Here is a 27,517-nt window from a genome sequence, read left to right as displayed (position 1 = left end):
GAATATAAAATTTTCTGTTTAAAAATAAATTTATTAAATTATTTAATACCCATTTGCTGATGCCCATTATATTCGTTCAACAGTCTTGGTGAGGCGACATTAACGATATAGGTCGATATGCTGATGGTAATTTTGGATCTTTATATGGTTTTTTTATTAAATATATAACAGCGTTTTAAAGATTCTCAGCATAATCTTGTTTTAACAACCAGTTGTTAAATTTTTTTTTAAATTATTTGTGTAGCTGAATCTGGAAGAATGTGAAAAATTTTATTGTGTAAAAACCATCCAAACCGTGAGCCGTGCTTCTGGTTTGTTTTAATGCCAAAATTAACTCTGAACCTGTAAAAGTTTTAGACATGGTGTCTGAAGTAGAATAAAAATGAAAATTATTTAGGTTGTCCACATCGACGATATTTATTTCTTATAGCTTTTACACAATTTCAAATGTTTGAACGGGGTGTAAATATATTGAGTTGATTAAGAAAAGTTATCCAACTATTTTTTTTAACTTAAAGATGAGTTTAGTCTTTGCTCCAATATTTTGGTAATACAGATAATTTATAATATTTCCTTGTCTTCTAAATAATTAAAGTGCTTGGGAGCGACTTTCTATATCAGAACTTTCTTCTTCCCACCAATAGGGCCTTGGATAGAAGGAATGAAAGTTTTTTAAACAGTCATGGATAGAGATGCTGCTGAAGATATAACTTCAAATTGTTTTTGTTAGTTGATAATTATCTGAATTAATTAGAGATAAATTGGTACTGATTTCATTTTCAATAAATACTTGAAATGCTGACCAATCAACACGAGCGTCATTCCACTTGGTTGTCGGATTGATTTCGAAAGATATGGAAGTAATTTGGAGTTGAATTTGAATAGGGTAGTGATCAGAACCTAAAGTGTCTTGATATATGAACCAGTTTACCAAATCTTGCAAAAAAGAGGAGATAAGAGTTAAATCAACTGCAGAGTGATTATTATTGGGATCGGCTCTAGTGGGCGATCCATCATTTAAGTAATTAGTTCCAAAAAATCTAAAGCTTCTGCTAAAACCTTTCCCCTGTGATCCTCCGGAATAGGACCCCACCTGTAATGGTGTACATTGAAATCGCCACAAAAAATTTTACGAGGAATTTCAAACTGTTTCAATAAATTTAACCAATCTTTATTGTGGGTTTTATGTTTGAAGGTTTGTATAGTGAAACGAAAGAAAAATTTATATCTAGAATAAATACTGCACATACTTCAATGTCCCTTTTGGGGCACTTTCTTTCTTGGGGATTCTGGATTATTACACTTTCTTGGTAGTTGTTAGCACAATAAATATACCAACTCCACCGTACGATCTACCATATTCAGAGAAATTAAAAGTTATGATAGATGAAGGCGCCTACACCAACCAAACCATATTTAATTTAGATAAGACTGGGCCATTCTGGAGGAAGATGTCTAAAAGAACTTTTATCGAATGTTGAGGGCGAACCTTTTCAATTTTTTAAGGCCGCGAAAGATCTATTGACAGAGATGGTTGACGCGAATTCTGCTGGTGATTATAAATCGAAACCTCTCTTAATTTACCGCTCAGAAAATACAAGTGCATTAAAAAATAAATTTAAGTCTGACTTGCTTGTTTTCAAGTCAGGTTGCTTAAAATTAACATCAGGATGTTTCTACAGAACTAAAATTTGCTTTTCTTTAAGAAGCAATAATTAGATCAAATTTTACATTAAATTAAATAAATTTGGTTCAAACCAAAATTAGAGATTCTGTTTCTTGGCAATTTGATTTGAAAGTTTGTACATGATAAAAGTTGGAAGAACATTTGATCTTTTTTATATGTTTTATAGTATAATAAATAAATGGCATTTGAAAGTTTATAATTTTTGTTTACTATATTTATTTTCCTTGTTTATCCTGGATAAAGCAAGCAACTGAGAAATACTAGAAGCCACGAAATAAAGGTAATTGATACGAGAAATGAGCCCTGATAATTTTGAATTATTACCTAATTTTTTTTTTCTTGATTTGCTGTATAATTAATAATTAAAGTAATTAATTAAGTAAGTTAATTAATAAAGTCAGCTTAATCATATTGTAAGCAAGAAAAGCAAATCATTCGACTTGCGGGGTTGTCGATCGACGATCGGACCCATCTATCGCGTAAGTTCGGATTATTATTCTATTTACAATTTTTATGTAATGTTTTTTCATTGTTTCTTAATTTCATTAAAAAGTATAATATTCAACAAAGAAAACGAGCCCTAGCAGAAGTAAAAAATACACTATGGAATTTTTCTTTGTAAAAAGGAGTGTGGTTTCGAAAAACTCAAATATCTCGAAAACTTTTAAATCTTTTTTCTAAAAAAAAATTGAATTCTGATATTAAAAAAACTTTTTTTTATCCTGTTTTAACCTTTTCCAAATCACCACCGGAACTTGTCAGGCTGTTTAATTTATATTTGTTTTGTGCATTATAACCTCAGCTACCACTTTTTATCCTGAAACTTAAGACATAATATTTGTTTACCTTTTTTTAATTTGTTGGGTCTATTATGTTTGTGATTGTAAAAGTAACCCGGAATGAATCATTGGTATGCAGATGATATAGTAGTCAATTATTCATCGGAGCTATATATACACAGGTACATTCTTTTTGCTTTATCATAATCTAAATACATATTTGAATCATGAAACTACTACGAGAACAAAGACATAAAATAAAATAACCATTATTGGAAAAGTTATATTTGTAGATACTTACGAAAGAATCCTTTTTTTTTAAGGTTGAACACCAACTTAATATTAAATTAAAAAAAAAATCATTTCTGACTAAACAACAAAAATATTTCAAAATAAATGACAAAAGTTATGAGAATTAATTAGAACTAAGAAATTTCGAATTATCTACCCATAAAATAAAATGAAGAAGAAAATTGGTTAAATAAAAAAATAAGCTGAAACAACAACGCAATTGAAAATTGTATTAACGAATAAACTTTATTAATCCAAGCCAAATACAAATATTTACGACAATTATATTTTTGCGTAAAGAAAACATTTTTTATAATATTAAAAAATAGGATAACTATATATTTTTTTGTTAACCCATTTTAAAGCACCAAAATATAAATATTTCAACCTACAGGTTTAATTTATAAAGAAAACATTTTTTTATAATATTAAAGAATAGGTATAAAATGTAATTTTTATTTATATCTCCCACACAATGATCGCATACATCTAGAAATGAAGATATTCGCGAAGAAAGCTCTAATACGACTTCTGCGAGGTGGATGATGTTGAGGAACGCGTATTATTCTGAATTGTATTGAACAACAAAGTAGAATATTAGCTTGTTCCTTACGTTCTTCTGTAATGTCTGGAGCTGAACCACCACTAGCAGCTACTTGCTTCATATTCGTTTGTGTGTTGTCTGAATCTGAACAGTCAGATAGCACAGTCATTGCAACGTAATCTGACTTTGGTTGACCAGATGTTGATGGTTGATCAGCAATTTCATAGCGCACATTTTCTTCTCGATTTTTTGACAAAGGAACTTGAAACAACGTAACTTCCTCATCGTCATCGATTGGATCTGTAGCTGCATCACAAAATCCAGAAGGATTGGATATTTCAGTATCAGATAACATTCTAGTACGTACCAATAAAGGGCCATCGTAGGTTGCACTTTCTTGTTCTTGCATCATAACCAATTGTAAATCACTTTTGTGAAGTGCACCTTTAGTGAGGGTGCCTCTAATATTTCGCACCACTCTTGAGGAAAACTCTTTGAGACGATACATTGCACCACTTAATATGTTTTCACTGCAAGAAGAGATACACTATTGAACTGGTAATACGTTAGCTACTGAACTGGTACCACTTACAAATAGTTCCACTCCCTGTTCCTAATTAATCGATACAGTTTTAAAACGCAAATATTACCAACTGCATATTAGTTTTTATTCGCATTTTTTATCCTTGTCTAAACCACATTAATGGTGAAGTGCTAAAAAATTTTGTTTTATTTGACTTTTTGATATAACAATAATATTTTAATTTAATCATCCATGGAAGTTCTGATAGACTATATAGTGATAAGGTTTTTTTTATTTTAACTTTATTACTGCAGTGTCTAGAGTAATTATGTTTAAAAATCTAGTTGACTTATTGAGAATGTTATTCTCAATCTTGTTTGAGACTACAAAATTTTAAATAGTTTTGAAACTGTTTTAATATGGCATGTTTAAGTTAAATATTAATTTATATGTTATTAAACCTCAATTCATTGTAATAACAGATACATTTAAAAATGTTTTTGACGTTACTATTTTCAATGCGGAAAACAGCCTAAACGTTTAGAACGTTTAGGCTGTTTTCCAGTCAAAGTGTCCGAAAGAGCGAAGCACTTTTTACTAATACGTGAACCTTCGCGAAAAATGTCGCGAACAGAATAGGTCACTGTTATAACCGGCGAATTTTGTCGTTAATTAACCCTTAAAACACACTAAACTTTGATTTATCCATGTCTAACTTGGGTTACAAAATAAGAATCAGCACGGATAACCAAACATGCGAAATCCAAAGACGATTTACTTTAGCGTGGGCAGCCTTTGGAAAACTGCGAGACACACTTAGGGCCAACATACCAATAAGCCTCAAAAGAAAAGTATTTGACCAATGCGTATGACCGGTCATGACCTATGGGACGGAAACTATGACTCTAACCAAGACTACGGCTTCGAAATTGAGAGTGGCACAAAGACGAATTGAACGATCTATGCTGGGAGTTACATTGGGGGACCGAATAAGAAACGAAGATCTGCGAAGAAGGACGAATGCATGCCTCACGATGGACGAGCAAAATTACATGTTGGAGGCCAAGAACAGACAAACGTAGTAGAGGAAGACCACCTACACATTGGGCTGACGAAATCAGGCGTATCACGAAAAATTGGCAAGAGCACAAAATCGCAAAGAATGGAGGAGTTTAAGGGAGGCCTATGTCCAACAGTGGACGTGATAAATGAAGGCTGGATGATGATGATGATGATGATGATGATGAAATTTCTTTAACAAGCTGCTTCTATGCCTCGAGTTGTTCGTCAAATATATAGCATGAATTTACTTTTTCTGTTGATTGAAATATTTCAATCCCCTATAATATTTTAATCAACGCTTTTTCTTAGGGATTTGTAGGGTTTTTGCTACAAGAAATTTATAACCATGGATAAATAAGTGCGTTTCTTTATTGAAGGTTAAAACTCAACTATCTTAAAATCTAATTCATTATCTAAGTTTTTTATCAGGTAACAAAACACTTCTTGGATCACATAAACACATTAGACCACTTGACATCTGTTAGATGCTAATAGATATTTCATCCCTCATATCTCCATAAGCGTCACCGTCATAGAGGGTACGGTTTGGTACAATATAGAATTTGTTTAAAATATAAATAATAAATAAATAATAAAACTACTCAGAAATAATAGAGCCATTGAAAGCCCATCGACATTCAGATATTGAAAAGTCAATCCATGAAATTTTACTGCTGCCAGGACCATCGACATCCAAAGCTGGTGAGAGCAAGAAGAACCACAAAACAGTATTCGCAAATAATTACCACCACTCCATACAAAAATGTCCTTCAAAAAAAAGCTGATCAAAAATTATTATCCCAGCAAAGAAAAGCGCAACAGGGCTATAAAAGAAAAGTTTTCTCTGACGGCATAATGAGAAAACTTATAGGGATATAACTTCAGAAGATAAAGACCATGATAATGAATATAAGGACATAGATACGAATGGGATTAACAAATGTTTAATGTGCGGGGGAGTTTGGGAAAATGGAGAAACACTGTTACCACACGTCCAAGGTTCCAAGACCCTATGGTGTATACGTGTATAAAGGTGTTTCCCCTGAAGTAGTCCTCATCGGGAAGTCCGAACAAAAGCTCAGTTTGCTTCCTAAACATTTTACCTCAGGAGATTCCATCATTTCTAATTTTCAGTAGATATACATTTTATTACATTGGACAAGGCCCTTTCATTATTATTGTCTGAAAAGATTTTCGGATGTTTGATGCATTAATACCTTTTCTATCAGTATAATATCCTGCAGCATTTAGCCAACATACCACAACAAAAGTACAATATTATCCCACACGCCCGTATCCCGCCATAGAAGGGTCACGTACTTTGTTAAGGATTATAGAAGTTAAGGATTAATTATAGTTAGTTTAGTTAGAACATGTTAAGTTAGGTGAACGTTATTACACATTTGCTGTTGACTGGATGAGCACTTCAGCTCAATTGCCAAAAAAAGGATCAATTAAAAAATAATACACTAAGATAATTCATGCTAATACTAAATAAAAATTATATCACTAATAAGTATTGTAGGCAACTTACAGTATAGTTAAAAACTATTTTTAGTAAAAGATCGTGAAAGGAAATACTTTCCATCATAGGATTTAAATAATAATTCATTAAATAATAGTTTTTTTGATCAAATTTAATTGTTTTAAATTTACCGCTGCTCTGTCTGAACGTTCATGTCAGTGTCAGTAGTGTCAATGTTTAGTTTGGAAAATGGCGTATTAGGGACAAACGACAAGGGAATAAAATTGGTATAACTTAATTCAAATAAATAATAAGGTAATAGTGTTATAAAAAGTTGGATTATACCTTAGGTTGTGAAAGGTTCATTATATATTTGTTAAAAATGTCGGATAATGAAGATGATTTTATGTGTGATGATGAAGAAGATTATGGTTTGGTAAGTAATTTTTGACACATAACCTGTTTCTCTAATAAATTGTATTTGTATAATTGCCGAATATTTATGTTCTTAATTAGATACCGGTAAGTTTATATTTAGTTAATACAACATATTAAGCTAATTTTAAAAGTTCTCATCTACCTTACACGTAGATTTTTTATAGATAACATTTAAATAATAAAAAACCTCAATATTTCAACATTGCTTATTTCAGTAGTACCTGGTTTTAAAACTAAATTGTATACTTTAATTACCTTTAGAAGATATTTTAACTAGTGTTAATTTAATTTTAGCCGTTTATTTATAAATTTGATTTGACTTCCTTATTTAAATTTTTGGGAAACATTTTGTTTTTGTTATGTAGTTTCATAATAATAATAGGATTCTGAGCAGTAACTTGCAATAGTACAATAGCAAAAAGATTAGAGCTAATATATCAATATTATAAAGAATTTAGGTTTTAATTTGGATACTAGACATGGGTACTTTGTCAAACATTATGGATATAGTTAACTACAAAAATATATGTTTAGAAGATAATTAGACACTTGCTTTTGTTCTTAAAATACTGTAATGCCATTAACACAAAGGATTAAATGCTTATGTTAATTTGTACTATAGGGAATGAATAGGACAAGTATTTTTGTAACTTCTAGAGAAGATATCATAATATATTAGAGCTTATTAACAGTCAAAATAAATTTTTAGTCATAAATAGAAAATATTTATCAAATCATTTTGTAGGAATATTCTGAAGATAGTAATTCAGAACCAGATGTGGATTTAGAAAATCAATACTACAACAGCAAGGCCCTCAAAGAAGATGAACCATCAGCAGCTTTAGCCTCCTTTCAAAAAGTACTGGATTTAGAGAGTGGAGAAAAAGGAGAATGGGGTTTTAAAGCCTTAAAACAGATGATCAAAATTAACTTTAAATTGGTATGCTGTATTATTTACTTTTTATAATAATGTTTGATAATTAAATTATATGCTATATGAATTATTTCTTATAACAGTCAATAGAGAACAGGTTCAGGAAATTATAAATATACTCTGATCAAATAAAAGTCAGATATTGACCACAGTTTATTAATTCAATCTTGCCCAAGTACTTTTGCTCCCTAGAGCATCTTCAGGCGCATTTTGTCAATTTTGGCCTATCTAACAATCAAAGAATGTCATAAACATAAATGTGTACATTACACTACACTACACAAGGACAAACAGTTTAAAATTTTTAAAATAGGCAAAACTACATTATGTTCAGCATCAGGAGAGAGAATGACAATAATTTAATTAATAAACCGTGCTCGATATCTGCCTTTCATTTGATCAAAGTTTATTTATTCGAGCATTCAACCTTATTTCAATTATAAATATGATGATAGCCAATGTCTGAATTCAGACATGGCACCCTAGTAAAGTAGGAATTTAAAAATCCAAAATGATTAACTTCAAAACCTTTTTGGACTAATCCGTCCATCTTCAGTATATTTTGTAGTACTTGCAATATAACCTCAAAACCAAACAGTGGTTGGGTTTAAATGGATTAAACAATATTTGAAATTCTTAAATTATCTGACAGTATGCCTATGGACTTAGATTGCCTACAGGGAACATAAGTCCCTACTAAAAAGAGTTTTCTACATCCAAACTGTAGGAATGTTATAAATGCCAACTCTCCTGGGAATTATACCTTTTTAAGTGTGAACTTCTTCAAACTATGTATTTGCAGGTGTTTTTGAAAATAAGAGTGCCCTGTATCTTATTTTGGTTTTCACTGTTTTTGAAGTTATACTTCTATATGGGTGTTCAATGTTGAAAATTTGTACGGGAATGAATTGGCAAAACCATTACATATGTAAGATGTAGGTAAGAGAGAGACAGAAGATATATTTTCTCTCTCGAGAATAAAAATGTTCCTTTTGTAAATATATTTAATATTTATTAATATTAATATTATTTTATATTAATTTGGTAGATATACACATTTGCACAAAGTCTTTTGCAAATAAATATTATTATATAATAACTTCTATAATTCGTAATAACCTTTCCATTTTTGGAATACAATAAATAAACAAACACAAACACAAAATACAACCAAAAAACTGACATAATGTTCTTGACAAATAATGACATTGATTAGCCACCTTATTACTTTAGGCTTTTGGTCGAATGAGTTGAGGCGGGGTATTTAGAAGCAGAAGTCTCCAGTTCGATCCCAACAAGGGAATATATTTTTTTTAATTATTATGTTATATTATATATTATATTAGATGTTATATTAGATATTATAATATATTTTTTAATATTGTTTCGCTAATTTTATACATTATTTAATTTTCCAAACTATTTTATTTTTCATTGAATATTTAGTACATATAGTAGTCATGGGCTTAGAGATGAAAGGGACAAATATAATGATTGTTATTTTATGTTAAATTTCTTTTATGTATATGTTTATATGCATGACATAAATTTCAAAAAAGGTGGATTTTATTTTTAAATTATGATTTTTGGCATATATATGATACTAGTGACGTTATCCATCTGGGAAGACAGACTTATTCTATCACCGAGAGTTAATTTAATAAAATTTTTACAATTTAGTGGGGATTTTCAAATGATGCCACAAAGAATCAAAAAATTCAGGGACCTAATGATTCATACAAGTGCTTTCAAATAATATATTCATTTCTCCATGGTCCCATTTAAAAGTATCTTACAAAATGGCGCCAAGACGCTATTAATAAAACTGAGGCTTAGTTCAGTTATCTAAAAATTTAGTAATTCAAGTTTTAAGGTTCAGAAAAGAGTTGTTCGGGTGGGACTTATTTCGTTTTTGATGTCATACTTCTATATATACGCGCGTTCGACGTTAGAAATTTGTATGGGAGTGAATTGACAAAATCATTAAATATGTAAGATATAGGTAAGAGAGAGACAGAAGATATATTTTCTCTCGAGAATAAAAATGTTCTTTTTGTAAATATATTTAATATTTATTAATATTATTATTTTTTTATTAATATTATCATGGTAAATTAAACATATGCTTAAGTAAGTTATGCATATTGTCATTTTTAAATACTTATGAATGTTGCATTTTAATTTGTATTGTATTATTATATTGAATTATGTTGCAGTGTATTGTATTTTTATATTAATAACAAAATAAACAATGAATTTTACTGCAGAGTATATGTAAAAAAATTTTTTTGCATTCAACTCTTTTCATACATATATAAAAATAAAAATATACATCTTCATCAAAATATTGATTCAATTCTTCATTTACTATACTCCTATTACAGGTCAAATGTTGTTTATATACAGCAAACGATGCACCATATACCTAACCTAATTCTGTTTCTCTTTCTGCTCTCTCTCTCTTACCTATAGCATTACATATGTAATGATTGTGCAGATTGACTCACATATAAATTTGTAACGGCGAACGCGTGTATAGAAATATGACTTCTACCGGCAGTCCCACTGGACTGCCACACCCGTTTTTTTTTCTATTTTTACTAATAGTTTATTTCTAACCATTTTACAATCTGTGATGTTTGTAGGGTAACTTTGAAGAGATGATGACAAGATACAAGCAGTTGCTTACATACATTAAAAGTGCTGTAACCAGAAATCATAGTGAAAAATCTATTAACTCTATTTTAGATTACATTTCCACATCTCGCAATGTAAGTGTATGTATTTATATTTTACTGATTACATTACTTTAAGTAACATTAATTAAACCTTATTTTTAATTAATAATTACAAGTTTACTGTCTTATTTATAATAACAATTATTAATTATTAATAGTCACTTAATATTTTTTACAAAAAGAACAAAAGAAATCTTGTAAAGAATAAAACAAAGTTTTATTCTTTTCATTTTCATCTTTCATTTCAGGTCTGTTTCATTTAGAAGTCTAGAAAAGTTATGAATACCATTATCATGTGCATACAGAACTAAGGTGGTCAAAAATAAAATATGTTAGTCATATTTGATTGTCTTGAAATGCACCTAGACTTTCCAATGTAATATATCAGAAATAAAACAGTAAATTTTATTATATTAAAGCTGTCATTTCGGTAAGGGCATGTCAACTGTTTTTAAATATCACTTTTTAGTGCCATTTTGTTTCTTAAAGTGTTCTACATGTTTTCTGTGAAAAGGGCACATCTTTATATACAACAAATCAACATAAAATTCAACCAAAAATTAGAGTCCGTTTGAAAATAGGAACACTCTTGAACTTCTAGGACTTCTAGGAAATAGGACTTCTCTTGAAAAGGAACAGAAATTTTAATTAATGGACTTGTGTTCATGTTGAAATGACACGCTCAATTAGGTTTAGTTAAATGTTTATTATTTTATGAAATTTTTGTTATAGTATATGTTTTTAGAAAGATTTGTTTACAGATGGAACTCCTACAAAATTTTTATGAGACAACCTTAGAAGCTCTAAAAGATGCCAAAAATGACAGACTGTGGTTTAAAACAAATACAAAATTGGGCAAGTTATATTATGATCGTGAGGATTTTATTAAATTGGCAAAAATACTAAAACAGTTACATCAGTCATGTCAAACTGATGATGGAGAAGATGATCTTAAGAAAGGCACACAATTACTGGAAATTTATGCACTAGAAATCCAGATGTATACAGCTCAGAAAAATAATAAGAAACTTAAGATGCTATATGAGCAGTCTTTGCATATTAAATCTGCAATACCTCATCCTTTGATTATGGGGGTTATACGAGGTAATGACTTATGTTTTTAATTAGTATGCTATGTATATAAATAATTCTGTGATAAATGTTACAAACCAGGTCCTTAAGATTTTAGATACCAATATTTTTCTGATGGGCATATAATTTTCTTTATAAAATATATTTCAGTAATTTATATTTGGTTTATTTTCTCGTAAATATTACTATATTAGAATCTTACTAATCCAACACTATTAAAAAACAGAAAGATTATTGGAATACTCAAATTATTGGATTGTATGAGAAAATGCATAATAAATAAAATAAAGCATTTCACAAAGATACTAGTTCAATGTATGCATTTATGTTCAGGTTCTACACATTTTTTGTTACTGTGAACACAGCAAAAATGTGGTTTTACCTTTACTCACCTTACAACCTGGTAAGCTCGTTTCTTTAAAGGATTCAAATGTTTTGTTGGACAACAGACTACTCTCGTTTACATTATAGATTTGGTCAGGAAGAAGACCCAGTATAGTTGACATTTTTAAATGTTCTGAAACTAGCATTATTCCTGTCGATAACTGAAATAACACTGATCCTAAACACTTCTTCCTACATTAGTAAACTATCAAATCTCATTAATACTCCAGACTACAGACCAATTCCCAATAATCCGACAACATATCTAGAGAAAACAACAAAATCCATTATCAATCAAATCTCTTTTCCTGTTGACCTAAAAAAATCTCATAATTCGTCATGAAAAATCTTCCAGAAAACCTCGAAATTATGAAGCTATTTTCTTATGGCATATTAATACAATCTACAAGTTTTACTGGGAACTAACCACAATTTTCCACTTCAAATATCGTTCTCATAATGTAAATTAAACAAATACTGTTTTTTTTTACTTGGTAATAGAAAAAATTCTTCAAATTAATTTCATTTGACTCATTCATATTGACAATTCAGACTTATTTCATTTTAAAGTAGATGACTTTAAAATGATATTACCAATATTTTTGAGTAGCGTTCCTGGGGCGACTTTATTGGAAGATATTTCAATCAATTACATAATATCAACTTTAACTTAAGAATAACCGTCAAACAAATATAGCATGTGAGTTGTAAATGAACTATGTTTTAACAAAGTCATATTTGGATATTTTAAATTTTAAAATATTAATTTTAAATTTAAATTGTACCAATTTCAAATTATTTTTTAGAATGCGGTGGCAAAATGCATCTGAGGGAAGGTCAATTTGAGAAGGCTCACACAGATTTTTTTGAAGCCTTTAAAAATTATGATGAGTCAGGAAGTCCGAGGCGTACTACATGTTTAAAATATCTAGTTCTTGCAAACATGTAAGTTTTTTGGCTATAATTTATGCACAAACACTAAAAACAATAAGTAATGTAGAATAACAGTGGTAGATAATATATAACATAATTCTAGGTTGATGAAATCTGGTATTAATCCTTTTGATTGTCAAGAAGCAAAACCATATAAAAATGATCCAGAAATATTAGCAATGACGAATTTGGTTACTGCGTATCAGAATAATGATATCAGCGAATTTGAATCTATTTTAAGGCAAAATAGGCAAAATATTATGGATGATCCCTTTATTAGAGAACATATTGAAGGTAATTGTTATATATATATATATATATATATATATATATATATATATATATATATATATATATATATATATATATATGTAGATTACACATATAGCTTTAATAAATTGTTTTTTTTTTTGCTTTAGACTTACTACGTAATATACGAACTCAAGTTTTGATCAAACTTATCAAACCCTATACCAGAATACGAATACCTTTTATTTCTACAGAACTGAATATTGATGTTTCTGAAGTAGAGAGTTTATTAGTATCATGTATATTAGATAAGTAAGTATAATTTACATACATACATACATTTTTTCCAATCTTTTGAATGATGGGGTTTTATTTGCTATTTTCGCTCTGGAAATCCTCAAAATTCGAAAAAAAACCCTTTTTTTGGTGATTTTCCCATGGTTTTAGCACATTATCTCAACTGTATGTCAATAAATAACTATTTTTGATGTTTTTTGTTTTTTTTTTCAAGATCGATCAGGTTTGCCATTTTCAGACAAGAACATGTTCAAAATATAAAAATTCTATTTTTTGATGTGTTTCCATGTTTTTATCACATAACCTCCAACTGTATGTGAATGAAAAACGATTTTTCGTCTATTTTTTCCGTTTTTTTTTTAATAGCAGGGTCATGGTGGCCATTTCCACAATGAAGAAGGTACTGTGACTTCGAGACAACTGCATTTTTCGTGATTTTTTTCATATTGTATATGTAAAAAATATTATATGTTAATATTTTAAGCATATACCCTCATTTAAATGTGACAAATAACGATTTTTGTCCCCCACTGGGGGAATTTGTTTATTGATTAAATTAATAAAATAATTATATTTAATTTCTCAATTTTGATCCAAAAAATCTGAAAAAAAATCATGAGGGTTTTTGGGCGTTAAAATGTACGTTCATAAAATTTTTTCAGAGTTTTTAAAGCAAAGGATAGCTCAGGTATTTTTTTTAGAAAAAACACATTTGTGCGATAGGTAGTTTTAAGTGCCCAATCCCAAATGAAAAGAGTGTAAATTTTACCATCTAAATAAATTTGTGAACTACACTATGTATAAGAATAAATCTGTAACAGCTTCCATCATGTTTTAGTACCATTCAAGGACGAATAGATCAAGTTAACCAAGTGCTGTTTTTGGAAAGAGAAACGGTAAACCAAGCTCGTTACAGTGCGTTAGATAGATGGGCCAATCAACTGAATACACTTCATGCATCGATCATGAATAGAATGGCGTAGTTTAATGTTTGAATAATAATACGAAAGTGATAGCGCTTGTTGCGCCTTTGATAATTATATAACAATAAATGTAGATTTTTTTTTCTGTACATTAAAATTAACACGTTTTGACAGTTTTGAATAAAATATTAATGTTGTAATTATGTACTCGCACCACATTAAATTTACCAGTCTCTCCCATACCTGTCCTAACACTAGTTGTTACTACATCATACATATATCTTTCACCATCTTCACATACTCACCAGAAGTTCGTTTTTTATTGATGGCGACCACAGAACTTCTCAAGATGCCCTATCGTAAGCTTTGTAAAGATTAATTAATACCATTATGTATTCCTTTCCATTTTTTTTTATTAATGTTAAATTCTAATTGAGGGAAATCAACAATCTGGATCCAGAAATGCCTTTGGTACATACGAAAGTTAATTTGTTGTTATTTGCCAGGGACTGTTTTCGAGTTCCAACTTGGTACGGACTCGTGTTGCAGATTTCAGAGACTCGATATGAATTGTAAGTACGAATTGCCCCCTGGAAAGAACGCAGCTTCTTTATGTCCGGGAAACTGGCAAAGACTGAAAATAGACATCTTGGGAATGAGTGAAGTAAGATGGCCTGGTTCAGGAGTACAAAAACAAAACATGGAAACATATTATTCAGGTGGAACCGACCCAGAACATCAATATGGAACTGCTATATCACAGTGTCGTACAAAATTGCTTAATCAGTCACAGTCTTCATCCCTCTAAATGATAGAGTAGCAATATTGAAATTACAAACAACTCGCAGAAAACTAAATATTATTCAGATCTATGCTCCAACAAGTGACAAGTCAGACGAAGAAATCGAAATTTTTTGCAACAACAGATGAAATAATGTGACTGACAAAAAGAGGTCAGATAACGATGATCATGGGTGACTTTAACGCTAAAATTGGTCGTGGTGCTGAAGGAGACCACATAGGAGCATACGGTCTAGGTACCAGGAATAATAGAGGAGATACAATTCTGCATAGAAAACAATATGTTAATAGCCAATACCTTCTTCAAACAACATCCTAGAAGGCTATGCACATGGAAATCACTTGCAGACAGAATTGTTAGAAATCAAATTGACTTCATTTTGCTCAATAACACCTTTAAGAAGTACATACAATCTACGAAAACATACCCTGGAGCTGATATAGCGATCACAATCCAGTTATAATGGATTTTAGATTAAAAAGGTTTTCCAAAGTCAAAAAGAAAACAGTGACAAGAAAAATAGAGATCTCACAACTGAAGAACCCTGAACAAAAAAAAAGAAATAAGTATCAAGCTTGAGGGAGAAATAAAAACGATTGAAAACTTGGTACAGACAGAGATTGAAGTAACATGAATTGCTCTAAAAACAAAAATAACAAAGATACAAGAAGAAGACCAATACAAGCGGATCAATAAAATCATTAGAAGGAAAGTGCAGGGAGGTGAAAGAAAACTGGATGTCAACAAAATGCCTAGAAATCGAACAGCTTCAGGAAAAATACGACACCTTTAATATTCATAAATGACAGGTAGACAAGAAACGATATTAAAAAATGATCAACGAAATAATTATGGATACAGAAGACAAACTGGAGAGATGGAAAGAATACATAAAAACTTTTTTTGACGACGATAGACCTTGTTCTCCACAGATAATCGAATAAATGAAAAAGGCCCAGAAATAACAGAATAAGTGATTCACGCAGTAAAATCTCAGAAAGATGGAAAAGCCAACAGTCCAGACAATATCAATGTCGAAATACTAAAACTAATTGCAGATAACGAAAGTAAAATCCTAGACTTAATAACAGCACTATTTAATAAGATGTATGACATAGGTAAAATCCCAACAGACTGTCTAAAATCAACATTCGTAGCATTAGCAAAAAATCGAATTCCTCACAATGCGATGATTATCGAGTATTAAGCTTGATGTGTCATGTCCTTAAAACTTTTCTCAGAATTATCCATACAAGAATTGCGAGTTAGAGATGAGTGACACTCAATTCGGATTTCGAAACGGATTGGGAACACGAGAGGCTCTTTTTGCTTTAAATGTGTTAACGCAACGATGCAGAGACATGAATGCAGATGTATATGCATGTTTTATCGACTACCGAAAAGCATTTGACTGCGTTAACCATCAAAAGATGATCGAAATTCTGAGAACAACTGGCGTTGACGAACAAGACTTGCGAATTATCTTAGAACTATACTGGCACCAAACGGCAACAATTGAAAGAGTACACAACATCCGAAGATATACAAATCTGACGAGGAGTGAGACAGGGTTGTGTCTTATCACCGCTACTCTTTAATTTGTTTTCGGAGTCTTTATTCAGAGAAGCATTAGACGAGGTCCAAGGCGGAATTGAGATTAACGGAATCAGCATAGACAACATCAGATGTGCTGGTGATACCGTCTTAATAGCAAGCAACGCACAAGAGCTACAAAATATAATAAATGCTGTAGTTCACCACAGCGAAATCTGCGGTTCACATCTAAACGTTTCCAAAACTAAAACTTTAGTATTTTCAAAGACACCAATAAACGTACATGTGTATGCCAAGTGTCAAATAATAGAACAGGTAAATTCCATAAAATATTTGGGAGTAAATATCAATAGTCAGTGTAATACAAAAAAAGAAATCACATCAAGAATCGAACAAGCAAGGAAAACATTCATGAGCATGAAAACATGTTTTACAAGAAAAGACCTTAGCCTGCAGCTTAGAATCCGAATGATCAGATGTTACGTTTTTTCTGTCTTGCTTTATGGCTGTGAAAGTTGGACAATGGACTCTGAAATAGAAAAAAGAATAGATGCCTTTGAGATGTATATATGTTCTGTGATGTTCGTCTCAGTACCTTTTTTTGTAAGATGTCTATGTGGTTTACAGATATTTGAGTCAACACCAAAATTTTCGCATCAACAGCTCACTATCGGTCGAATTATGGTCTTGTAGATTGGTATCTTAGTTATTTGATGTACGTCGTCTCGTGATTTAAATATCGGGCTCTTAGCAGAGTATGCCGTATTGGCTAGGATAATTCTTCTGTTAAGCTCTGCATCGTCAATGTTGTCTTTTATGATGTTGACTCCTAAATATATAAAACTATCTCCTTTTTGTAATTTCTCAACTGTCTGGTATTCCATCACATTCAGGGGCCTTGTCATTTTTCTGTAGTTTGACCTGCTTTCTGCTTTCAACCTCTTGTATCGTTGGCAGTTTTGTTATTTCATTCTCTTCATTTTCTGCCTCTTCCAATAGCTCATGTTCTGCTGTATTCTAGTAGTGTATAGTGCATGTATCTGTAATTAGTGTTGCAGAAATTATGGCGCTTTGGCTGATGTCCAAATACATTATATTATAAAGTTACAGTTACCCAAAAGGCATGAAAATTGTAGAAAATAACAATGACGAAATCTGAAACGATTAATGAATTTTGTATATGGTAAGCATTATAATACTAATATAATAATTAAAAACAGTAAGTGATGACGTTTTTAAAAATTTTCAGAACAAAAAGTTATGTCACTTAGGGATCTTAAAAGTATTATGTAACGTAATTTGGGGGGAGGAGGGTCTTGTTTAACATTACAGTACATTACATTTGCAACTTTTCATCACTTCTTGTGAGGTTGTCCTTGGTATGTCGCCTTTTCTGAAAGGATTTAAGCAGAGGTGCTTATGATTTCATTGGTTGGTCCATCACTACAATATCTCAAGAACAGAATATTTGCAACCATTAGGATCTATTTAACATTCCACAATAGTGCATCCTACAGCGACTTGCTGCCAAAAGCAAGTAATTTTCTGCATTGCGCTACTGTGAAATATCGTCTATGGATGCCGATTGACTGGACAGAGATGAAGTTGATGCAAGTGGTTTAATAATTCTGAAACCCTCTTCGTCTGCTCTCCGGATGCCAATCCCAGTGGCTGACAAACCCCCAGATAAGTAGTAACTCAAATTAAATTGTTTTTTAAATACTTTGCCTCTTTCTTCCATTCTTATCGACAAAAGATTTAGTGACTCCATCAGTAGAGTTACGAAATTATTTCGTAAACATATGACCAAGATATAGAAGGAGATACTGAAAAATAATAGATTCAATAGATGACGGAGGAAATACTAGACTTTATGTAACAAGGAGAGAGAGTGACAAAATATAAATATCTGGGAGCTTACATCAACACAGAATTAGATCCAGACCAAGAGATCCGGGTACGAATAGAAATGGCAAGGGCAGCGTTCTTAAAATTCAAACAATTGTTCTGTGACAAAAATCTGAATATTGCGCTGAGACTGAGGTTTGTTGAATGTTACGTCTGGTCGCAACTATTGTACGGGGTAGAAACATGGACACTAAAAGCGCAAATAGTTAAAAAGATTGAAGCCTTTGAACTTTGGATATACCGGAAAATGTTGAGAATCCCATGGACTGCCAGGGTCACCAATGAGGAAGTGCTGAGAAGAATGGGTCGAGACAAAAAATTGTTGAGAACGATAAAAGTACGCAAGACTGCATACCTTGGACACATACTAAGAAATAATAAATATAGTCTTCTGCAGGTCATCATGCAGGGTAGAGTCGATGGCAAAAAGGGAATAGGTAGAAAGAGGAAGTCATGGCTGCGAAATATTCGAGACTGGACAAACATGACTGTAGACGAATTATTCCACGTTGCAAAAGATAGAGAAGCCTTTAAAAATGTGGTCGCCAACCTCCGTTAATGGGGACGGCATAGGAAGAAGAAGATGTAACAAGGAAGGCAATACAATGACAAGGCAGATGAATACAGAAGAAAACAAAGAGAATTTAAAACAGTAAATATGAGCGGCTAAAGAAAAGTGGATGGCAAATAGATGTTGAGAACTGGAAGAATTAGAAAAGAAGCATCACATATGGAGATTGCAGTCCAAGAAAGGTCTTGTATAATACTAAAACTTATTTTATAATAATAAAATTACCAATACTCTTGTAGATAATGCAGGAATAGTTATCATTGATGAACGAATATCAAAATTAGTCAAAACCAAGAAAGCAACTTGATCAGAAAACATCCCAGCTGAACTCTTAAAAATGATACCTATAAGAGGACCACATCAGTGTTATAGTTAAGCTTTTTAATGATGTGTATACTACCGGTGAAATACCTAAGGAATGGCTGAAGTTTATTTTTATAGCAATTCCGAAGAAATAGCAAGATGCGACGAATACAGGTTAATTAGTCTGATGGGCCACACATTGAAAATTTTAAGGGGCGTTCAAGTATTACGTAAGGCAATTTGTGCCCCCCTCCTCAGTGTAACGTACCGTAATGTTTTTCTGTATAGGTAATGGATTTTGACAAGAGCTGTGACCTTGTAAATAACAGGTAAACCTGTGTACTGCATCGGCATGACTCATAGCTCTTGTCAAAATCCATTACTTCTACGACTCTCCCCCTGCCTAAACGTTACATAATACCGATTGCATTGTGAAAGAGACCTAAAATAAGCCCAGTTTGGATTTAGGAATGCGCTGCATACCTGTGAGACACTTCTTGGCTTCTACAAAAATTCCGCGATTAACTTAAGGATATTTGGCTTAAAGATATTTCACAAATATTCTTTAAATTACTTCAAAGAATGATCAAATGCTATATTTGGTCAGTATTGTTACATAGTACCGAGAGCTGGATTCTGAAGGCTTTTAGGTAAAAATGGTCACTTGGACGAAACATAGGTAGCGGGAGGGGTACAGAAAAACGTTACGGTGCGTTAGATTGGGGGAGGAGGGGTCAAAAATCTTCAAAAATTGCGTTACGTCATACTTAAACACCCCCTATCTAACATTTATTTGTATTATAGAAAAGCTCCATTCTACACTCAACTAAATTATCGGAGCTTATTTAAACTTGTTTAAAACTTCAGCCTCTATATGTAGTGTTTCATCAAACACCCGACTTTTGCCCAAACATTTGCAACATTAGACACAAATATAAAACCAGTATTTTTATCAATGACAATTATTATTATTTTTTAATGTCTTCGCCAATTTAACCCTTAAAAATTTTGCAAGGTAGTTCAAATTTTTTTATTAGTTTAAATGCTTCAATTAAAGATAAACTTGTATCCTGTACGAAGTTTCCTGAAGAAAATACAAAAATATGCAAATGCGTATGCATATCGTCGGCATCATATGAAAATTGCCTAAGTACCAAAATGTAAATTTTATAGGAAGTGAAAAAAACAGTTTTTATCTTAGAGTAATTATAATACTTGTAGTTTTTTTTTGGAATCATGTTAGTTTTGAAAAATAATTTCAGGAATGTTAAAAGAAACATCGTTTACTTTTAATTTGAATAATTTAATGGACTTAGGCAAAAATCACACAAAAATTCGTTACATATTTGGACTTACGCAAATTTCATTTAAAAAGAAAACTATTATTTTATTAAAAAAATTTTATTAGTCGCTAAAAAAAGAACAAAACGCTAGACATTATAAACCTTTATTAACTAAAAATAAAAATTACGCACAAAAATTAAGCTTAATCATGTTCAAGACTATCATAGAAAGGATGGTAATCTGGTTCCATGGTACTTTTTAGGGATTGAAGATGTTCAAATTTCACCCGTTTAATTTTTAATTTGCCTTGGTAAAGTTTTGGCAGTTTTTCCATGGGAACAATTGAGCATTTCTTATTGAATCTAACGGGAAGGATCTGAAACTCATCAGAATGCTTAATCTTATATTCTATGGATCTGTCTGAATTGTATCTTAGTGCTCTAATATTTTGCACGGTAGCGTCACCAGTTTTACGTCCAGGACGAATTGACTTGACCAAGTTGATTTTTAGAAAAATCTTTAAAATAAGCACTGTTTAAATATTGTACATCATAAGGTCTTGGGTTTTCTCGAATTTTTTATCAAATTAACATAGTCGGCTAGTACATTTATTACCCTTCCTGAAATCTACCTTTCAATTGTCGAATGCATTCCATTTGTGTATGCCCTTTCTCTAAGTATTTTTGAATAATACAAACATTATTTTCCATTGAAAATTTTAAAAGGGTATTCGATAAAGTGGAATTGCGATTCTGTGCACCACAACCGCCATTGTAAAGGATAATAAATTTGTTGTTTGGATCCATGTTTGGTAAGACTTTGGTACATAAAAAAGTGCAAATAATCGAGGCAAAACAGTTCGCCTTTAACTCTCCTTCTCCCTCGAGCCATAAAAAACAGTAACCATCCTTTGTATGAATATCAAAAATAGTAAAATTGTGAAGAATCAATTTAGTTTTATAATACAGCGCAGACACGTTTGACTGTGGGCACAATAGAACAGATTGAAGATCCATAGTAAAAACTTGATTTAGTGACTCCTTGTCTTTTTCTTTTTAATTACGCGCCTCATCTTTTTTAATTCTGTGTTCTTGATAAACTAACTCTGAAACGTTTTGTGTTCGATATCCTACATAGATATCACATTCGTCTTTTTTGGGACTGAATAAAGACAAATTTGACTCCTCAAAAATATATTTAAATAGGGTCAATCCAGCCGGTTCTGTTTTTCTATCTGTTAACCAGACATTTTTGTAAAAGTCATACAATTCAGCTTTGGTTTTCCAGCGTGGCTCTAGATATAGTTTAGTAGAAGATTTCCGACAATAATGAGACTCTAGCTTTGACAAGCTGTTAAAACAATCTCTTACTGTTTCTTTTTTCTCATAATTTTTTAACTGCTTCTTATTGTCGAAATCATTACTTGTTGTAGTTTCTACTCGATCACTTTTTTTGGTTTCTGGTGAATTGAGGCTTCCACTTAACCAATGAGTAATAGTTCTCATTGACACACCAAGCGTGTTGCAAAAGATGGTTTTGCACACCCTTACTCTTTCCTTTTTCTTGTCTAGAAAGAAAGAAAAAGAACATGTTCTTCGACTCTCCCCTTCAGATTTTCGGTTTCTGGCTCTTTTGATACTTGAGGCAATCGCTCTTCCACTGACAAATACTTTTTTTTCTTCCCATGTAAAGCTCCAGAATTTTTGAAATATCTGCTGTCTTTCTTCTTCGCCTAAAATATAACATTTGAAAGTGATTTTTTCGACGTTCTTTGTTCACACGAACACCTAATTTTTAATTTCCTTTCATGTTTCTGCACCCAAATTTATTATCCTTTCTTCCCTTCTTGTCTCTTCTTCTTGTTGGTATTGTACTCCCAGTCTTGACTGTCGCTTAATCTGTTTTTCTTCCTTTTGCGCTTTTTAAGTCCCATTCCTAATTTTAAGAGAATTTAACAAAAAAAAACACACCCGTATGGACTTTTTTTTTCAAAACTTATTTACCTGAATTATTTGATAGCTAATTCCAATTACTGTTTCAATAAAAAATCTTGTTTTTAAACGTATAAATGCAATAATTCTGGATGCACGTTATTAACCCTTAAATGCCCAATCGGGGTCACTATGGGACCCCAGACATACATTTTTGGCTATATCTTTATTTGAAACATTTGGCAACCGCGCAATCAGGTATTTGTGTGGACGTGTCTCCTACGTTTTCTGTTAGTATAACACGAACATTCGTGAGGTGCAGTGGTCTGTAAGAGAGATTTAGATAAGTGGGGTCTCGCTGTGACCCCGATTGGGCATTTAGAGGCACCAGAATATTTTTATTATTTTTAACATTTTTCGTCAGTTTACATTGAAAAATGGACCGTAAGAGAATGAAAATGACAATAAGCGACCAAGAACATGAAAAAATTATCCGAAATATAGAAGAAGGGATATCAGACTCCGATTTCGACTATGAGATTACGGACGAATCAGATAGCGAAGAGCAAGATGTTTTTGAGGAAAATGTTTCGGAAACTGAGGACAATTTAGAAGTCAACAGTGACGAGGAATCAGATGCAGAACCTACCGAAGTGGACGATAATATTAGTGAGGTTAGTGGTCCAACATATACATCCAAATCTGGAATGCAGTGGAATAGCCTACCTTTCGTGAGATCCAAGAGGCAACAAAAAAATATTATAAATGTACATCCAGGCTTAACAAACTATAGTAAAAATTCCAACACGTTTTTAGACTATTTCAATTTATTTTTGACCGAAGAGATGAAGAATGTCATATGCCTTCATACTAATGAAGAAGCTGTTAGGCGTTATCAAGAGTGGAACGAAAAACATCCGAATAACAAAAAAGAGTGGACGGTACTTACCAACAATGAACTGGATAGCTTTTTAGGAGCACTTATCAAAGCTGGTGCTTTAAGGTGTGGGAAAGAATCGACACGAGAGATATGGTCTACAGACACCTCAATACGCCGGTCATTTTTTACAGCCGCATTCGCTAGGAACCGATTTGAAGAATTATCGAGTTTCTTGAGGTTTGATGACAAAGTGACCAGGGTGGAGCGGAAGGAACAGGATAAGTTAGCGGCGATACGAGTAATTTGGGACATGTTCGTCTCTAACTGTGACAAAGCCTTTGAACCATACGAACATATAACCGTTGACGAACAGTTAGTGAGTTTTAGAGGAAAGTGTCCTTTTAGACAATATATAAAATCAAAACCTTGCCGCTATGGGATAAAAATTTGGGCTGCCGCGGATGTTAAAACATCTTATTTATCAAAACTTCAGGTGTACCTTGGAAAACTACCAGGTGGTAGAATAGAGAAAAATCAGGGATTTCGTGTTGTGAAAGATCTGGTGGAACCATATCATGGCAGTTGAAGAGGAATTACAACTGACAACTTTTTTACCAGTGTTCCTCTTGCTCAATATCTTTTATCTAAAAACCTTACTTTACTTGGGACCGTCCGCAAAAATAAACCTGATACACCACCACAACTAAGTTTGACAAAAAGACCTGCGGAGTCGTCAATATTTGCTTTTACTAAAGAATTAGCTATGGTTTCGTACATACCTAAAATACACAGGATGGTACATCTTCTTTCAAGTCAACACGATAGTGATATAATTTGTCAAGACTCTCAAAACAAACCCTTGATGATTTTAGACTATAATAATACCAAGGGTGGTGTTGATAATGCCGACAAACTGATTAGGGAATATTCCTGTAAAAGAAGAACTGCTCGTTGGCCATTCAGGCTCTTTATGAATATTATAGACATATGTGCACTAAATGCCTATATTTTATACATTGAAAAAAATCCTGATTGGAAGAAAAATAATTTTTCACGAAGACGTATTTTCCTGTTACAATTAGGGGCTGAGCTTGCTCGAAACATCATGGAAAAAAGAGCGAAATATATAAAACATAAAGCCTATGTAAAATCTGCTCTAAAAGATTGTGGCATACCAATGGTAAACCCAACTACCGAAGTTGCAACTCAATCCGTCCATTCAGCTAAGAAACGTGCTCGTTGTTACCAGTGTCCGCGAAACTGTGACAGAAAAGTGAATACCGTTTGCTCTTTTTGCAAAAAATTTATATGCCAGGTGCACAGAAAAGAAGAAAAAACTATTGTATGTAAAAATTGCAACTAAAAGTTATATGCTTATATTATTATTTAATTTTAATTTTGTTCGAATTGAAAATAATTTGTTTCTAGAAAAGCCGTTAATTTTGTATGAAAAATAAATAAAAATTATTCAAATATGCTTAAAATTATTTTTAACCGTGTTTTCCTTTTAGTCAGTGCTAAATGACGTTACTAAATTGAAAATTTTAGTGGGGTCCCTAGGAGACCCCACATGGGCATTTATGGTTATTTTCATATCACGGGCATTTAAGGGTTAAACCACGTTCATAGTGAAGAATGTGCGGACTTACGCAAAATTCACGTTGCTTCAGATAATGTCGGATTTGGGCAACATTCAAATCCATATCTTGTGGCACCATCTAGTAAGTAATCGCTTAAATATTTTGTAGTGTTATGAAGTTCGAACTGCCTAACAGGATGGCATTAAAATACGGATTTTCTTAAAAAGTGGACTTACGCAATTTTCACATGACGCCGACGATATGCACTTTTGCATATTTGCCGGACATTGATGATGATAAATTATATAAAGTGACCTTGTGGCGCAACCTATTGGAATTTTTTCTAACACTAAGAATAATAACGTTCTATGAATACTATTGGTGACGTCTTTGACGTACAGTTTGATCTGTCTATGTCATCTCAGAACTTGCCGCCAAACATAAAAAGTATCTTAAAGCAAAATTATTACGGTATGGATCTGAATCTAAAATAAAAAGCTTTTAATGATGTCTAAGAAAGAAATTCTTATGTTCATCGAAAAGTCGTTCATTGTATTCAACTGACGATTTTGTTGAAATATATTTTACATTTTATTCATACATGTAAATGAATTTACAAAACAATGGTATTTTCCTGTTTTTGTAAGTTACGTATTTCTTAAATTTAAGTATTATTAATATGGCTTTGAACAAGGGCATTCTAGGTATTTCAACAGAAACGAAATTGTTTTAATTTACAGAAAGTTATCATTTTTTATCATTTCTGATATAATTTGTATTTCCATTCTATTATTTTAGACTCCCATTATGCGTCACCTCTCTGTTATCGCTATTGCCAGCTTTTCTACATTACAGGCAACTGAAGATACAATGCTATATTTTACCAAAGAAAAAGTTACTTTTTTTGGTAAATACACAATGTTATGTATACTTAATTTTAACTAGACGAAAAATAGGATAATTTAAAAATATGCTTATTCAAAAAAATATATGAAATGTTTACATAGTCCAGAAAGCTCTACAGTTGTCAGACCAAACCACCTGCGTAGGTTTTGCATCAAATTTACTGTAAACGCAATTTCTTATTGTTTGTAGATTAAAGAATTCGTTGATATATCTACATTCCAAAGATATACTTATACTTAGCTTTTTCAGTAGTTGTTCTATCATGGTTTATGTTTTCAATCGATACAGTAAAACAGTTGAACATATCAACAATCTAATTTTTGGTTGTAAAGTGGGTTTTTTGAAATTATTTTAAAGATTATATAAGAAACACCATAAAATAAAGAATAATGAAAAGGAACATAAAAAAGATAAAACCAAAAAAATAAAAGTGCCAACAGCAGAAGAGGTACAAGAAGTAGAAACTAAAAAATACTAAACACGCAGGATACGGCTGACTGCAGAGAGAAATACTGAAAAAGAAGTAGTAAGACCAGAGAAAGTGGAGTCGATAGCTCAAATACCTGAAATTGTTCAACTTCTAAATTAAGTAAGCTGCCACCATGCTTCGGAGGGCACGTAAAGACGTCGGTCCCGACTAGGAGGTTACAGGAATGCAAGACATAGATTAAACCAATTGGCTGAAGCAGGACCAGCGTTTTGATCTCCATAGCACTCTATTTTCACAGTCACCTTCTCTGAGGTCTTTGTGTATCATAGTATTTTTTATGTGTGTTTTTCATCTTGTAGCAGGTCTTGAGCTCAAAGTGGAAGATTCTTGCTATTGAAGGCATTACTTTGATCCCTTTATAGTTTTTTGGCGACCTGTTGTCACCTTTTTTGAAAATGAAGGATATGTATGATAGATTCCCCTCCTCCGGAATCTCCTCTCCTGCTTCGATTTGATTGAATAACATTCGTATGAATGATACGATCCTTGCACCTCCATATTTCAGAAGTTCCATGTTTATGTTCCCTGGTTCTGGTGCTTTATTGTTTTTGGCTTTCTTTCTATGGTTACTGAATGTATATACTATTGTTTATAATGTTTATAATATGGTTTCTGAATGTATGAATATTTGAATGATGGTAATATGTTGGTTCACCGAAAAATAATTACGGAAATATCGCAAATAAAATAAAAAGGGCGAGAGAGACCTATAGTATCGAACCATCGAACTTTGGAGACGTGAGAAAGAAACGGATAGGTGTATTACCTTCATTTAAAACTTCCAGAAAAATGTACTATTTTGCAAAGTAAACGAACTATGCCATATAAAAAACCAAATTAGTTTACATGTATTGGATGTGTGACAGAAAAGATATTATAATGCTTTGGATACAAATGAAAAACAAATTAGACAGTTAAAGATTTTAAAACTTTATTTAAGAAACATTAAATATTAAAGCTTTTTTCTTT

The 27,517-nt window shown here is 31.9% G+C and overlaps 1 protein-coding gene across 2 annotated transcripts; it reads left to right on the top strand.

The window, feature by feature from the left end:
• The first annotated feature begins 6,580 nt into the window (after positions 1-6,580).
• Positions 6,581-14,542, top strand: alien (COP9 signalosome complex subunit 2 alien). Of its 2 annotated transcripts, none has more exons than XM_072545844.1 (8): positions 6,581-6,787; positions 7,535-7,729; positions 10,369-10,494; positions 11,223-11,565; positions 12,744-12,882; positions 12,974-13,164; positions 13,290-13,431; positions 14,255-14,542. In XM_072545844.1, the coding sequence occupies exons 1-8, from the start codon at positions 6,734-6,736 to the stop codon at positions 14,397-14,399; spliced, it is 1,335 nt and encodes a 444-aa protein (XP_072401945.1). In that variant the 5' UTR covers positions 6,581-6,733; the 3' UTR covers positions 14,400-14,542. The 2 variants fall into 2 exon arrangements, with proteins under 2 accessions (XP_072401945.1, XP_072401944.1); XM_072545843.1 differs by having other exon boundaries at positions 10,369-10,500.
• Positions 14,543-27,517: the final 12,975 nt, after the last annotated feature.

Source organism: Diabrotica undecimpunctata, chromosome 10, assembly GCF_040954645.1.
Source record: "Diabrotica undecimpunctata isolate CICGRU chromosome 10, icDiaUnde3, whole genome shotgun sequence".
Taxonomy (NCBI): Eukaryota; Metazoa; Arthropoda; class Insecta; order Coleoptera; family Chrysomelidae; genus Diabrotica; species Diabrotica undecimpunctata.
This window is presented reverse-complemented; position numbering and strand designations above follow the sequence as displayed.